Here is a 15,151-nt window from a genome sequence, read left to right as displayed (position 1 = left end):
GTTGGGGTGCTAGATCGATTCCTAGATTTTTAAGGTTTTTGTGATTTTCTCAATTCCCATTCAAGATAAACGGCTGAAATTTTTAGGGATAAAAATGTTAACATTCTACAAGTTGGTTGGGGTGCTAGATCAAGTCCTAGGTTTTTTGGTTTTCGTGATTTTCTCTATTCCAATTCAAGATTGACGGCTGAAATTTTCAGAAATTAAATGAGCTTACATTCTACAAGTTTTCACATAGTTTCATTTTGATTTGTCTATTACTTGCGGTGCTAAATTGATTTCTAGCTTTTCAAGTTTTCTTGATTTTAAAGGTTTCGTGATAATCAAATTTAATGTTTTTTATGACAATTTTTGTATAAACTTCGTTACTTATGGATGTTGTCATCCTTGTTGTTAACTATTTAATCCCAATATTCGTGAGTATATGAAAGCTTTGCAACTTTAAGTTTTGTGGTAATTTAATTTCAAACATGAAATAAGCCTCAAATTTTGCTAAACTCTTCAGGGATCTAAAGGGACAAGACAATGGCCGATAAAATAATGCACATCCTCAATGATGACACACATAATTACCCTTATTATAAAATAGATTAATGGTTGAAACGTTTGAGCACTTAACTTGATAAACCAACCACTCAAAATTCTGTTAAGGTACCCAACTTTGTTATGTCAACAAATAAGAAAACGTTATCATAAAACTTTAGGGACTAGTGTAATAAACGGGCTTTTGTCCCCCTCTATCTCTGTAAACTTTTACTGTTACAGTTTAACAAGGAATGATTAATTAGTTGGTGCATCACAAATGAAAACTCTTTTGCAAATCTTTTTACATTTTACTTAATTAGCAGGATATTGTGTTTACAGTATGTATATCTTTAAAACCACTAAACCGCTTGGTCCACAATTTTTAGGTTCTAAAAAAGTTATATATAGGCTTTTACTCCAATTAGGAAGGTTAGGTAGAGTGTTCTGTATTGATTCCGTCCCCATTTTGAAAAGGAGCCGCTAGTTCTTAATAATTTACTAGCGGCTACGCCCCTAGAGCCTCTAGGTGGCACTTGAGAAGGAGAGAGTCGAATTTAATAACCCAATTTCTTATTTTAGATTTTAAAAGAAAAAGTAAAAAAAAATTTTGGGGGGTCAAATTTTTTTGGGGGGGTTGCCACCCCTGATTTTTAATTTCAGTTAAAAATATTAATAAAAAAAAATTCGGGGGGGATTTTTCATTTTTCGGGGGGGTTGGGGGTGTCCCACCCCCCAAGAAAATAGTTATAAACCTTCCCGAGACCTATGAGAAGCTACCCTGTTAAGGAGAACCCGATCGGTTCAGCGGTTAGCGAGATCCTTTGCTACAAACAGACAGACAGGTATATTCCCTGAAGAGTAGAATCCGATTGGTTCAGTGGTTACCGAGATCTTAAGGGACGGACGGATGGACAGGCAGACAGACGGACGGACAGACAAACAGACGGACAGACATCATTCTACTTTGTATTATAGATATGTATAGTTTCATTAGATGTTTTATCTTTTCAAAAGAATAGATGTAAAGTCATTAAACCAAAATTAACCAAAATATAATTCTAATCTAATCTCTTCTTCTATGCTTTTGTTTTAAACACATTAAATTTAAATCAAGGATACAGTGTAAAGCTAAAGAAAGCTATAATAGTTATTTATCGCATTATATTATAAACAGCTTTCTGCGGATATAAACTACAAGAATAAAACTAGTTTGGTTCTCCCCGAGATGCCGAAGAAACGGCTAACAAAACTGGTTTTAATATTATGATTGTACATTTTTATATTCGTAGAAAACTGGATATAATACGATACGATACATGATTTTTAGGTATTGCTTATAACCGGTTCTAATCCAACGGATATTAATCGGTTTCGAAGCAATACTAAAAATACGATTCCTCATAGCAGAAAGGATTGGTTTATTAAGTTTAGTGTCAAAACGTTTCAATCACTGCAAATTGTAATCTAATTTTGTGCATCATCATTTGGTATGTACATTAATCTATCGGCTATTGTCTTATCCCTTTAGATCCTGGCAGTTAAAACTTTTAAAAAATATAAAGTTTAAGTTAGGGCTTTATGTGATAAATTTTAATTTAAATAACCTATCCTGTATCTCTGAATTAAACCAAGGACAATAAAATTAATGGCTAAAGTTATAGGGGTGTTTATTTGAACACACTAAATAAAGTTTATGAAAATTTTAATTATCAATTTCAAGAGTCATATAGAAAGAGTCATGTGTGACGTCATAAATGTCTACTGGCTTGCTATTAGTAATTTAGCCTGTGTATTGGCCTATCATTGGTCATTTGTATTGTATGGCGTTATTTCTTTATAGGCACAATTTTGTTGTTTTGATTGGAATATAAAATTTATTTAAACTATAAAAGTTGTGAAAAGTATTTGAGAACAGGGAGAGAGGGGACATTAGGCTGTTTTTATTATACTAGTCCCCAAAGTTTTATAATAACGTTTTTTTATTCGTTGGCTTAACAACATTGGGGACTTTCATATAATTTAATAGAATGGTTCATTAAGTTTAGTGTCCAAACATTTCAACAACTAATTGGGATAATTTTGTGTATCATAATTGGGGATGTACATTAATTAATCATCCATTGTCTTATCCCTTTATATCCCTGATTTGAGAATCTGACAACATTAGTGCAATAATGTAATTTTAAACAAAAAAACTTGATATTTTTACAAAAGTGTTTCAAACAAACTTTAAGTCGCTTTAATTAGTTGTTTCATAATAATTTCAATTTTAAAAGCGAGGATACTCTATAATACACTTTGTCTGTCTGTCCGTCCGTCAGTCAGTCAGTCAGTACGTAATGCTATAGGGCAAATGTGATTTCCTTGGCTGATTTTAAAGATAGACAACTGAAATCTTCAGTAAATTTCTTTTTATATGTGCGCATACATTCTATATTATTGCTTTGTCCGTATGTCTGTCGGTCATGGTTCAAAAGACATATGTACATTTTATAAAGGTTTATGTAACACATTTTTTTTTGTTTCACATTAAAGTTTCAAGTCGAGCAGAGACTCCTCCCTTATTTTTATTTCATTAAAAATTAAGAGTTTTTTCATTTTTTGCGTTAGATCAGGTTAGATTAGGTTTAAAAAATCAGTTAGGAAAGCAAATCTACTCATCCCCTATTTCAATTTATTTTAAAAATAAGGAGGGGGTGGGGGGGGGGGAGATTAAATCTCAATGTTCAATAGGCCCGTTGAAGGAAAGCCCCAATACTGCTAACTAACCTGTTATGGGATCAGGAGGGGCAATGTTGACAAATGGAGGTTCCTCCAGAAATCCAATGGTGAGATGGAACTTTTCAGGTACGCCTGGCGGGGGCACGTGACTTTCTCCTGGATACATACAAAAGAGATAAAATAATGAAATCAAATATCGAGAAAATTCGTGTTTCAATTTGAATGACTAGTTTGTATGATTGCCTAGCTGATAGATCTCGACTGCCCAAAGTATTTTCGGGTATCGTCCCTTTTGTGGCAACGCACCTTAAGGGGCGATTCTTCGTATTTTTCACAGTAGCTTTTCTCCTATTTTTAGTCTCTGCGGGGGGGCTCTAACTCTGCGGGGCCAATTGCCTAACCCTGTGGGACAATCACCTAACCCAATATAACCTAACCTAACCTAAAATAACCTATAAAAAGCCATTTTAAAAATACGACGAATCGCCCCTTAAGGGGCGTTGCCACGAAAGGGACTATTCCTGTTTTTTTAAATATCCAGACATTACACCAACAATTTTTAAAGGCAAATCTTTTTGATAATTCTAAATTCACCTACAATTTTGTTAAAACTTATACATTTATATTTTGATTATTCAGTCAGTTCTGACACTCTATAAGTGTTAATGTTCGTTTGTCCTATCGTATCAGAGCTTTTCATTTATGGATATTGTCATCCCCTTGAATGTGTGTGTAATATTTTACCTGGCCAGACAATATCTTTAATTTCTAGTCCATGCGACTCTTTACTCCACGATTTCCAAACTCCAATCTGAAACAAAATTTTAAATTTATAACAAGGATGATAATATGCGTAATATTAAGGGATCCAAAGGGATGAGACATTGTCAGATAAATTGATACACCATCCCCAATGATGATACACCAAAATCAACCATTCAGTAGATTACAATTAGTGTTTTGACGCTCAACTTCATGAACAAACTAATTAAACATTTAAAGCAGATCTGATTTAAAGCCAACCAAGTCCCCAAAGTTGTTAAGCCAACTAAGAACACTTTTTATAACACTTTGGGGACTAGTGTAATAAAAGCCCAATGTCCCTTCTCTCTCTGGTAATATCCTAAGTAGGCAAATTATGACAGGCTTTTCTGGAAAATTATTAATTCTTTTTGCAAGCAGATACTCCGCAAGGAGGCCTCTAGTGAGACTTTAAATGATTGCTAGGCCAGTGATATTTATATCATATTTCTTTTCTAAGGACTATTTCTTAAGAAGGGTAATAATAGCCTCCACATAATAGTTGTAAATCTTCCCAGAACCTATGAAAGTCACATTATTACATCAATGTCATACTGGTCCATCAGTTATGGATATCTTTCGATTAAGACAGACACCCACAGATCCTGTTAAGGATGACATGTGAATTGGTGCAATTATACAGTAACCTTACTTATTATATTAATATATACAATGCAAATATGAATCTAATTGAACCCGTAGAGGCTGGGGGGTGAGCTTAATATATACAGTGCAAAGATGAACCTAATTAAACCACTAGAGGCTGGGGGCTAAGCTTAATATATACAGTGCAAATATGAACCTAATTAAATCCGTAGAGGCTTGGGGGTGAGCTTAATATATACAGTGCAAATATGAATCTAATTGAACCCTTAGAGGTTGGGGGGTAAGCTTAATATATACACTGCAAATTTGAACCTAATTCAACCCCTGGAGGCTGTGGGGCAAGCTTAATATATACAGTGCAAAGATGAACCTAATTGCATAAACCAAGTGTTGCAGAAAATTATCATTCTTGCAAATCTGTAAAAAGGGTGCAAACTAGCTCTAGTAATCACAATAGACTGATGAGTAGATTTTTAAATTTATAAAGAAAAAAAAAGAACAAAAAATTTAGGCTTGACTAGTAGACATGATTCATAATTTCGTTGGGATATAAGAGGTGGGGAGTGAGAGCGGTGAACTGACAACATGCTTTTGAATAAAATATGAATTATAGGTTGTGAAAAAAAAACGGTAAATTCCTCTTGGGAAATGAAACTAAAATTCATCTGGAATTTGAGGACTAGCCCATATGTTTAAAGGAACAGGCAAATCTTAATGAACCTAATCATAAATTCTTTTTTTATTGGTGATATTCAACATATGCTCATTAAAAACGTATTAGTGGATATGTTTTTTACTCGTTTTTTTTTTAACTTCTATGGTCAAAAAAGAATGTATTCTATACTTGGTCCAGATTGGTGCAGATGGTTTGTTTGTAGCTGTACATGACACTTTGTTAAGGTTTCTTTTGAAATACATTGGGGTTCATTGACATCTTAGTTTTCTTTTTAGCAGACATTAGTGCTCTAATGTTGTATTTCTATTATCTGTATGGCTAAATGTGCAATGTGATTGTGAATGTGCAATGCAAATAGGGTTTTAATATCCTTTTAACATCATTTAGGTCTTCCAACCACAAATAAATTGGGTATTACCAAGGATTTTTTTTCTTCAATTTTGAAAATTTTGGTGGTCAAATTATCAAGAATTAGTTGCAGTGGCGTTAACAGGGTTTGGATGTTAAGGGTTGAAAAAAAAGAGAAAGAAATGTCTTACCAATTTTAATTTAAAAGGGGTGTTAACACCCCTAACACACCCCCTTCTGCACGCTAATGATTTCTTGTAAATGAAACTCTTAAAGTGAATCAAATCGTATTGCAAAACAGATCAATTTTATTGAAAAAAAATTATTTCGCTTTTTTGGGTTTAAATATAATATTTTAAATATTACAACGCTATAAGATCTTAAAAATTAATAGACCTCATTTTACAGAAATGAAAAAAGTGGGAAAAAATGAAGCCAAATTGAATTTCCTGTATGCTAGGAAATCTTATTCTTGACTCTATAAATTATGCTTTATATCCTTTCTAATGTATTTTTATTGTTTTCTTTTGCATTACATTATATGTACATCTACATTTTCTTTTTTGACCATAAAGTAAGCTTTTATTTTGTAGGATAAATAAAACTAAAAACTATTATTTTAAAGAAAATAGCCTACAGGACCAGTAGGTATATTCCCTGAAGAGTAGAATCCGATCGGTTCTGTGGTTACCGATATGTTAAGGGACAGACGTACGGACAGACATAATTCTACTTTGTATTATAGATGTGTTTTTAGAGGCTACGCCCCCAAAAGCATTTAACGGAACCTAAAATAATTTTTAAGGCATATATGTTAAGATCAGGCTCAGCTGTTAACCTCGGCACCTCGGGGCTAAAAACTGGTTTTAATCTTATAATTGTACATTCATATCCGCGGAAAGCTGTTTATAATACGATGCGAGAAATAACTATTCTTATTCGTGGGCTCAACAACTTTACGGACTTTTATTTGGTTGGTTAATTAAGATGAGTGTCCAAACCTTTCAACCACTAATTGTAATCTACAGAAGGGAATTTCTGCGTAACACCGTTGGGGATGAACATAAATTTATCGGCCATTGTCTTATCCCTTTAGATCCCTGAAAAAACGTAGAGAACATATGAAAGGAAAATAATATGAAGTGGAAATAAAAGTAGACAAGATATGTTGTGGATGTTGCATTAAAACAACAGGAAATTCTATCACAACATAGCTGAACTTCTTTGCAAATAATTATACTTTGTGTAGGTAGTAAAAAATGATTATTTTCTTTAAATGAAAATTATGATAATAAAGTAACTGGATGTTTGTTTTTCTATGTGTTTGTATGTTTTACCGAAGGATCTCGCTAACCGTTGAACCGATCAGGTTCTCCTTTACAGGGTAGCTTCTTATGGGTCCTGGGAAGGTTTATTACTATTTAGAGGCATCTAGGGGCGTAGCCGCTAGTAATCATTATAAAGTTGTGTATGCTACAAACTGGGTAGTATATATTTGGTGACAATTGAGAACAGTTTGACTTAATAAGAGCATTTGACTAGGTGGTTAGGGGAAAAACGTGAAAAAATGACCCCAAGGAATAAACCAAAATAATATAGAGATATAATTGAAACAAACATATGGAGCTAATTTAGCTTACATAATAATTATTTTGCAGTTTTGTACGCCATAGATCTATAAGATATGGACTGGAGTATAGCAAGAATCTAAAGGGATAAGACAATGGCCGGTAAAATTGATGTACATTCTCAATGACGATACACAAAATTAACCCCTATGTAGGTTACAATAAGTTGATAAAACGTTTCGACACCAACCAACCAAAACTATATAAGTCTCCAAAGTTTTCAACTCAACAAATAAGAAAACGTTATCATAAAACTTTGGGGACAAGTGTAATAAACAGCCCAATGTCCCCTCCCTGCCTGGGAGAGAGCATGGGAAGTGCAACCCATCAATAAAAATAACCATCAACACCATTACTATAATAATAAGGGGTACGGCAACAGGATAATGGAAGAAATATTAATATCTCTTTAATTTCTTTGGTGGCCTAAAACCAATGAAGATTTTCCAAGTCAACTTAGCCCTCCCACTAGAATTTTATACTAATCCATGTCAAAGCTTATTTATAAAGTAGTAAGGAAATGTTAATAAATGTTATATTAGTATTATTCAATTGAGATAAACATATAAGTATGTAGTTAAATCCGCTATATGGGATGATTTTGGTATGGTGCTTTACCTCAAGGATCCCAGCGAGCACATAACCCCCTTACCTCTTATTGAAATAAATAGAAAATTACGGGGATAAAGTTATTTGTTTGTAAACATATCAGAGTACCTAACCCTCCGGAACCTACACCTGCGGTGCACTAATCACTACCCAATATATCCTAACCTACAGTAAAACACAAAACGACGAACACTGCCCCTTCCCCCCACCCCTTTATTTTCAACTTATTCTAGGAAAGGGCGGAATTTTCTGTGCTTGGCAAGCTATTTTAAAAAAATACTATGATTGTAATACATTTTACTATTTCATCTTCATCAAATATCGTAAATTTATTTATATAATTCTTTTATATTTACCTATCCTTATACTAAAGTAACAGGTAGGGTTGGGCCGGATACTTTTTTGGCCGGATACCGGATATCCGGCTGATTTCAAACGCCGGATATCCGGTAACCGACCGGATATCCGTTTATCCGGCCAAATTACCGGATAACCGGCCAAATTACCAGATACTAAAGTAGCAAAAAAAATTTCTTCAGAAATCTTATATAAATTTACATAAAGTTAAACTTGTTCAGAAAAAGTGTTCTTCTAGCTTCAATAATAAGAAAATTATAGCCATTTAAAATTTTAAAAAGCAGAGATTTTTGGTGTAAAGTATAAAAATTATAGAGCCGGATATCCGGCTGGATAGTTTCAATATCCGGTATCCGGCCGGATATCCGGCCACACCGGATATCCGGCCCAACCCTAGTAACAGGATGTCTGTCTGTCTGTGTGTCTGTACCGAAGGATCTCGCTAACCGCTGAACCGATTGGGTTCTCCTTAACAGGGTAGATTCTTATATGTCCCAGGAAGGTTTATAACTATTTTGGGGGAGAGTACCACCACCCTCCCTAGAGAAATAAATTTTTTTTTAAATTTACCAATTTTAGAAAGAGAGTTCAACGAAAAATAAACGTCAAACGTAAATTTTTTTTAACTTTTTCTTTTAAAATCTAAAATAAGAAATTGAATTATTAAATTCGACTCTCTCCTCCTCAAGTGCCCCTAGAGGCCTCTAGGGGCGTAGCCGCTAGTATATATTAAAGGTCTAATCTACCTTACATAGAGGGGGCCAAGTTTGCAATAATTTAATGTATAAATACAAAGATGTATTCTCAGCTTTTGTGTGGTTATTAATTAGAGATGACATGAACATATATGTTACAATATATGAAAATGTGTTATGTGATATCTAAACAGTAGAGAAAAACAATAGAGGGGGAAGGGGTTAGATAACTGTATGTCCCTACCCCGAGGACCCAGTTCCGACTTTCAATTAGGTCTTTGAAAATGAACTAATAGCGTCGGGAATATTAACACAGCCAAGTCGCTACAAAATAGCAAAAATAATTTTCTAGCTGACGAAAAAGTTCCACAAGAGGGGTTCCAGGTAGTTGTCTGGTTATACATATATACTATAGATTTATTACCAGTAACAATACCTAAACATTATATAGCCCTGTAAAAGTCTAGTAAAACATACAATCAAATATATTTTATTGAAAACCCTAGCCTAATAAATGTACTACAAGAATGAATTGTGTTTAAGCAGCGAAGATATTTTTAAAAAATTTCCTTATGTACTCAAAAAGCAAGGAAGAAAGGGGAACAATTAGCTTTTTTAAAACTAGTCCCCAAAGTTTTCTTATTCGTTGGCTTAATGACATTGGTGACTTTTACTAAATTTTGATTGGTTGGTTCATTAAGTGATTGTTCAAAAACTAATTGTAATCAACAGATGGGCAAATTTTGTGTATATGTTTGTGTACATCAAAAAGGATGTCCATTAGACTATATAAGATGGAAAGAATTTTAATGTTATAGGTAGATTTGAAATCTGCATCAAATTTTAAGATTTTTTTTTATAACATTCTTTTTTTGTATAATTCTTTATTTAAAAGCGCAAATACAATTTAAGTTAATTTATTTTGACATCCGTGATAGGTTGATTGAAAACCACCTGCGCTCTAATTGGTTGAATCATGTACAACACTTAAGCTTCTCCAATCACAGATGTCAGAGTTTATCACCTAAAACTGCATTTGTGCTTTTAAATAAAGAATTATACCAAAAACGAACTTCATAAAAAATCCTTATAATTTGATGCAGATTTCAAATCTACCTCTAACATTAAAATTCTTTCCATCTTATATAGTCTAATGGACATCAATTTATTTCTGTAGATTTTCAGTAACATAAGAAATAATTATAAAATAACATTTGATGTGATATTATGCAGGGATCTAAAGGGAAAAGACAATGGCCGATAAATTGATGTACATCCCCAATGATGATAAACAAAATTACCTCTAATGAAGTTGACAATTAGTGGTTAAAACGTTTGGACACTAAACTAAATAAACCAACCAATTAAAATTCAATAAAAGACCCCACGGTAGTAAAGCCAATAAATATAAAAACGTTATTAATAGACTTTGGGGACTAGTAAAATAAATAAATGTCCCCTCTCTCCCTAAATATCAAGACAGAATGAAATATAGAAAAGTTTGCTTCCCTTATAAAAAGCTAGCCATAGACTATAACCATGGAGAGGGTTGGGTTTCCAGAAACTTATGAAAAGAAATTCGCAATAGCTCTATGTATATCATACATATAAGTGTCCAATAACATTTTAAAACAATTTTCAGAAACTTATATCCGATGGATTAGAACCGGTTCTCGACCATACTGAAAAATCATGTATTGCATTGAATAACATACACTTTGCCAGGAATATTAAAAGGAATACATCAGAGTACATGAAAATCAGATGCAATATCCGAGAAATATTATATCGATTTGCCTACCTCTGCCTATGTTTTTTTTAGTTTTTTATCGTTGGGTTGGGTGGTATAAGTTAACCGTTGTGATACGAGTAACATAATAGCTAAGCTTCTAAAAATTATAGGGCTTATAAAAAAGACGTCATACAATACAAATGACCAATGATAGGCCGATACACAGACTACATTACCAATGGTAGGTCATTACACATATCAATTGACCAATGGTAGGCCAGCATGACGTCATTTTTATAGGCAAAATAAAAAGCTTCATAAATGTAACATGATTTTATGGGACTAAAATGATTGAATATTTGTCTTATGTCCGAGCATATAATATAGAACATACCCTAAATTCTTGACTTTTATTAAATGCCTGAAAAATGAAGCAGAGAAGAAAATTGAATAGGACGGATTTACATATGAATATGAGTATAATATTAGCGTTTTCTTTACATACACTTTATAATCAGGGCTCGGCGCCAGTTTTACTACTTTTTTTTGGCATGATACGGCTCTCTAAAAAGTAGCTAATGCAGAAATCTAAAGGGAGAAGGCAATGGCCGATAAATTGATGTTAATCCCCAATGATGCTTTACAAATTTACCCCTTTTGTAGATTACAACTAGTGATTGAAACGATTGAACACTCAACTTAAAGAACATACCAATCAAATTCAATAAAAGTCCCCAAAGTTGTTAAGCCAACGAAAAAGAAAAGGATATTATAAAATTTTTGGGACTAGTGTAATAAACAGTCAAATGTCCCCGCCCTCTCTGATAACAAGAGCAGGGTAGGGGGATTTAAGGTACACTAAGGTATAAATGGGATTATACCTGTTCAGTTATAAGAAAAAGAGAAGTTGGACTTGGACATAAGAAATGGCCGAAATGGTTTATCATATATTTTATGTATTCTATAGTTCTTTCTTGCGAAACTACTATATAAGTAAAAGATAGCAGCAGTCCGTTAAAATTATTCAACTGCAAAACAACATTTGTTTTATTTACTTTATATTGAATTCAGTGGCGTGCACATAGTTTTGCTATGGGGGGAGGGGGGGGGGCTAGCATAGCATTTTTGATATCCCCCTTAACTTAAAATCAAAAGGGAATTAGAGGGACAGAAGCACTTTTTTTCCCCTACCTTACATAATCAAAATTTTAATTTTCTATTTGACGGAGGGTGACTTTTTAAAACTTGAAACCCCTTTGGCTGTTTTGGGGGGTATATAAGGTGGTATCGAACTTTGTCAAAGATGGTGCACCTTACCGGTCTTAATTTGGCCCGAAGAGTGGGTGTGTGCACTGTTAATATCTTAAAAAGATCCAATTTGCCAGGGATCTAATGGGATAAGACAATGGCCGATAAATTAATGTAAATCCCCCCTGACGATACACAAAATTACCCCTTCTGTAGATTAAAATTAGGGGTTGAAACTTTTAAACACTCAACGAATAATTAAACAATATTTAAAACTCTGGGGACTACTTATTAAACAGCCAATTCTCCCCGCTCTATCTGGCTATGTGCGCTTCAATGGATTATATTTTCCCTGTTTATATTATAAACATTTCCTTTTTATATAATGTACATACATTCAGAAGGAGAGAGAGGGAGAAAGGACAATGGGCCCTATATCACACTAGTCCCCAAATTTTTATATTAAAGTTTTCCTATTCGCTGGCTTTAAAAACTTTGGAGACTTGGTGAACTTTAATTGGTTGTTTCATTAAGTAGAGTGTTCAAATGTTTTAATAAACAGAAGGGGGAATTAGGTGAATCATCATTGGGGATGTACAACAATTTATCGGCCATTGTCCAATTCCTTTAGATCCCTGGCATACGTTTAATACATGTACTTTCATATAAAATACAAATAGATTATTATTACTACACATAAAATAGTTTTTAATATTCAAGAAAGATAATACATAAAATATTTAGTTTTATACTTTTTACAGAAATGTATAAGATATATAAACCAGACAACTACCTGCTCCAAGTGACGGAGACCCTTTTCGTTTGCTAGCAAATTTCTGTATGTTCTTTTATTGGGAGTAGGCTGTGTTTATAATTCTTACGTTATTGTCAGATTTTAATGACCCATAGCAAGTTATATGCTGTGTATTGTCAAAATAATTGACAATTTTTTGTTTTAAAACATTTTTATCTCAATATTTAGATCAAGTATCTGTGTTATATTTGATCAAATTATTTACTGTAGATTACCTGTCTGTGTTCCTGTTTTCAGGTTCTAGTCCACAAAGTTTTATAATTTTTTTTCTCGTATTCATTTGAATCCGGTGGATAGGAACCGGTTCTCATGAATACGAAAAAACTATGCCTAGCATCGTATTATATCCAGTTTTCTACGAATATAGAAATGTACAATCATAAGATTAAAACTAGTTTTTTTAGCCCCGTGGTGCGGGGCACCACGGGGCACCACGGGGCTAAAAAAACTAGTTTTAATCTTATAATTGTACATTCTATATCCGCGGAAAGCCGTTTATAATACGATACGAGAAATAACTATTCTCATTCGTCAGTTAACAACTTTGGGGACTCCAGTGACTTTTAATTAGATGGGTCAATTATTTTAATGTTCAAACATTACAACTACTAATTTCAATCTACAAAAGGGGTAATTTTTGTATCATCATTGTGGATGTACATCAATTTATAGGCTATTGTTTTATCCCTATAGATCCCTGTCCTGTTTTGCAACATATTTACTGTCCATTGTCAAAAGAACTGTCCTCGCTATTATTGGATAGTGTTGACATTCGAATAAAACGACAAAATTTTAAAAAGAAGAGAAAAACATTGTTTGTTTGTGTGTGCTATTAGGAACTTATATTTAATGGGATAAATTATATTATTTATAGTTATTTAGAATAGTTATTTACTGTATTATAGACAGCTTTCTGCAAATATTAAAATGAAGCCCTGAGGGTCCGAAGGCCAGGGCCGGGCTTACAAAACTGGTATTAATTTTATGATTTTTATTTAAATATTCCTTAAAAATTGTCTGTAATACGATGCTTAAATAAATCACTATGGCTGAAAACCGGTTCTAATTCAGCGGATATTATTCAGTTTCGAAGCCATACTGAAAATTATTTCTGTTATTTAGACACGAAATACCGGGTAATATACCAATATTTAATAGAGAAATATATAAACTTTATTCTAAATTTAGGCTGATGAATAAAGTAAGATATAGCCAACAAGCGAAATACATCTAAAATAAATTTAGGGGGCAGATAAAAATATCGTCAATTCTACTAAGTGTTGCACCCAAACGAAAGCTGAAAATCATGTATAGGTGTCGTGATTTTTTCGAATTAATTTCGTTGTTTAAGCTGGCATCTTTTTCATAAGAACTTACTTCTACCGCGCACCACAAAAATGTGTGGTATTATGTGCACATATTATTGGTCCCAATATAGAGAAAGATTATTGTTTTATTTCTTCACATTCAAAATACATTTCACATGATTACAATTGTTTTATTTTTTCCTTTTTTCCCCAAGTTTTTATATTCATTTTGAGAAGGGATTATTTTGTGTATAATCATTGCGGAAGTATACATCAATTTATAGCCTACTGGATTATCCCTTTGGATTCCTAAATTTTTAGAGAATTATGCCCTGTGATATTCACCTGTTCCCACATTAGTTGGCTACCAGAAGATTTTCTCAGGTTCATAATCTTGAGCTGGACGTTGAGCAGGCTTCCATCTGGCAGGAACTGGATGTCAGGCAGCCCCTGTGCTCCAGGCATGTGGATGGACTTTATGTACCTGAACATAAATATAGGTCAACCAATAGAAGCTTTATATTTAATAATTTGATTGTAATTCAACCAATAGGAGCTTAAGATTTAATAATGCGATTGTTATTCAACCAATAAGAGCTTTAGATTCAATCATCTGATTGTTATTCAACCAATAGGAGCTTCAGAATTAATCATGTGATTGTTAATCAACCAATAGGAGCTTAAGATTTAATAATGTGGTTGTTATTCAACCAATAGGAGCTTTAGATTCAATCTTTTTATTGTTATTCAACCAATACGAGCTTTAGATTTAATCATATTATTGCTATTATAGCTTCTATCTGGCAAGAACTGTATGTCAGGCAGCCCCTGTGCCCCTGGCATATGGATGGACTTTATATAACTGAACATAAATAAGATCATGGAAAGAAAACGAAGTAGCGGGTTTTGTCGTATTTTAGTCTTGATGGAAGGATAAACATACAGACTGACGAACAAAGCAAGTCATTAAGTAGATGCTTTTTATTAGCAAGAGTTTTTCAAATTAATTATCTTTAATACCAGTCTAAAAATTTTACATTTATTAAGTATTTTTATTAAAGTAGCGTTTTAGAACTCAATAAAT

At 33.2% G+C, this 15,151-nt stretch overlaps 1 protein-coding gene across 3 annotated transcripts in view; it reads right to left on the bottom strand.

Annotated features, from left to right (window-relative positions):
* Window positions 1–15,151, bottom strand: part of LOC145330069 (glutamate receptor ionotropic, NMDA 2B-like) — a 177,149-nt gene that overhangs the window by 93,951 nt on the left and 68,047 nt on the right. For all 3 annotated transcript variants that reach the window (XM_080174614.1, XM_080174615.1, XM_080174616.1), the window contains exons 17-19: window positions 14,413–14,551; window positions 3,991–4,057; window positions 3,295–3,402 (exon numbers count right to left, since the gene is read on the bottom strand). In XM_080174614.1, coding sequence (XP_080030740.1) covers window positions 3,295–3,402; window positions 3,991–4,057; window positions 14,413–14,551 — 314 coding nt within the window. The remainder of the gene's footprint in view (window positions 1–3,294; window positions 3,403–3,990; window positions 4,058–14,412; window positions 14,552–15,151) is intronic.

The sequence above is a fragment of the Acartia tonsa genome, chromosome 10, assembly GCF_053477335.1.
Source record: "Acartia tonsa isolate MP-2025a chromosome 10, ASM5347733v1, whole genome shotgun sequence".
Taxonomy (NCBI): Eukaryota; Metazoa; Arthropoda; class Copepoda; order Calanoida; family Acartiidae; genus Acartia; species Acartia tonsa.
This window is presented reverse-complemented; position numbering and strand designations above follow the sequence as displayed.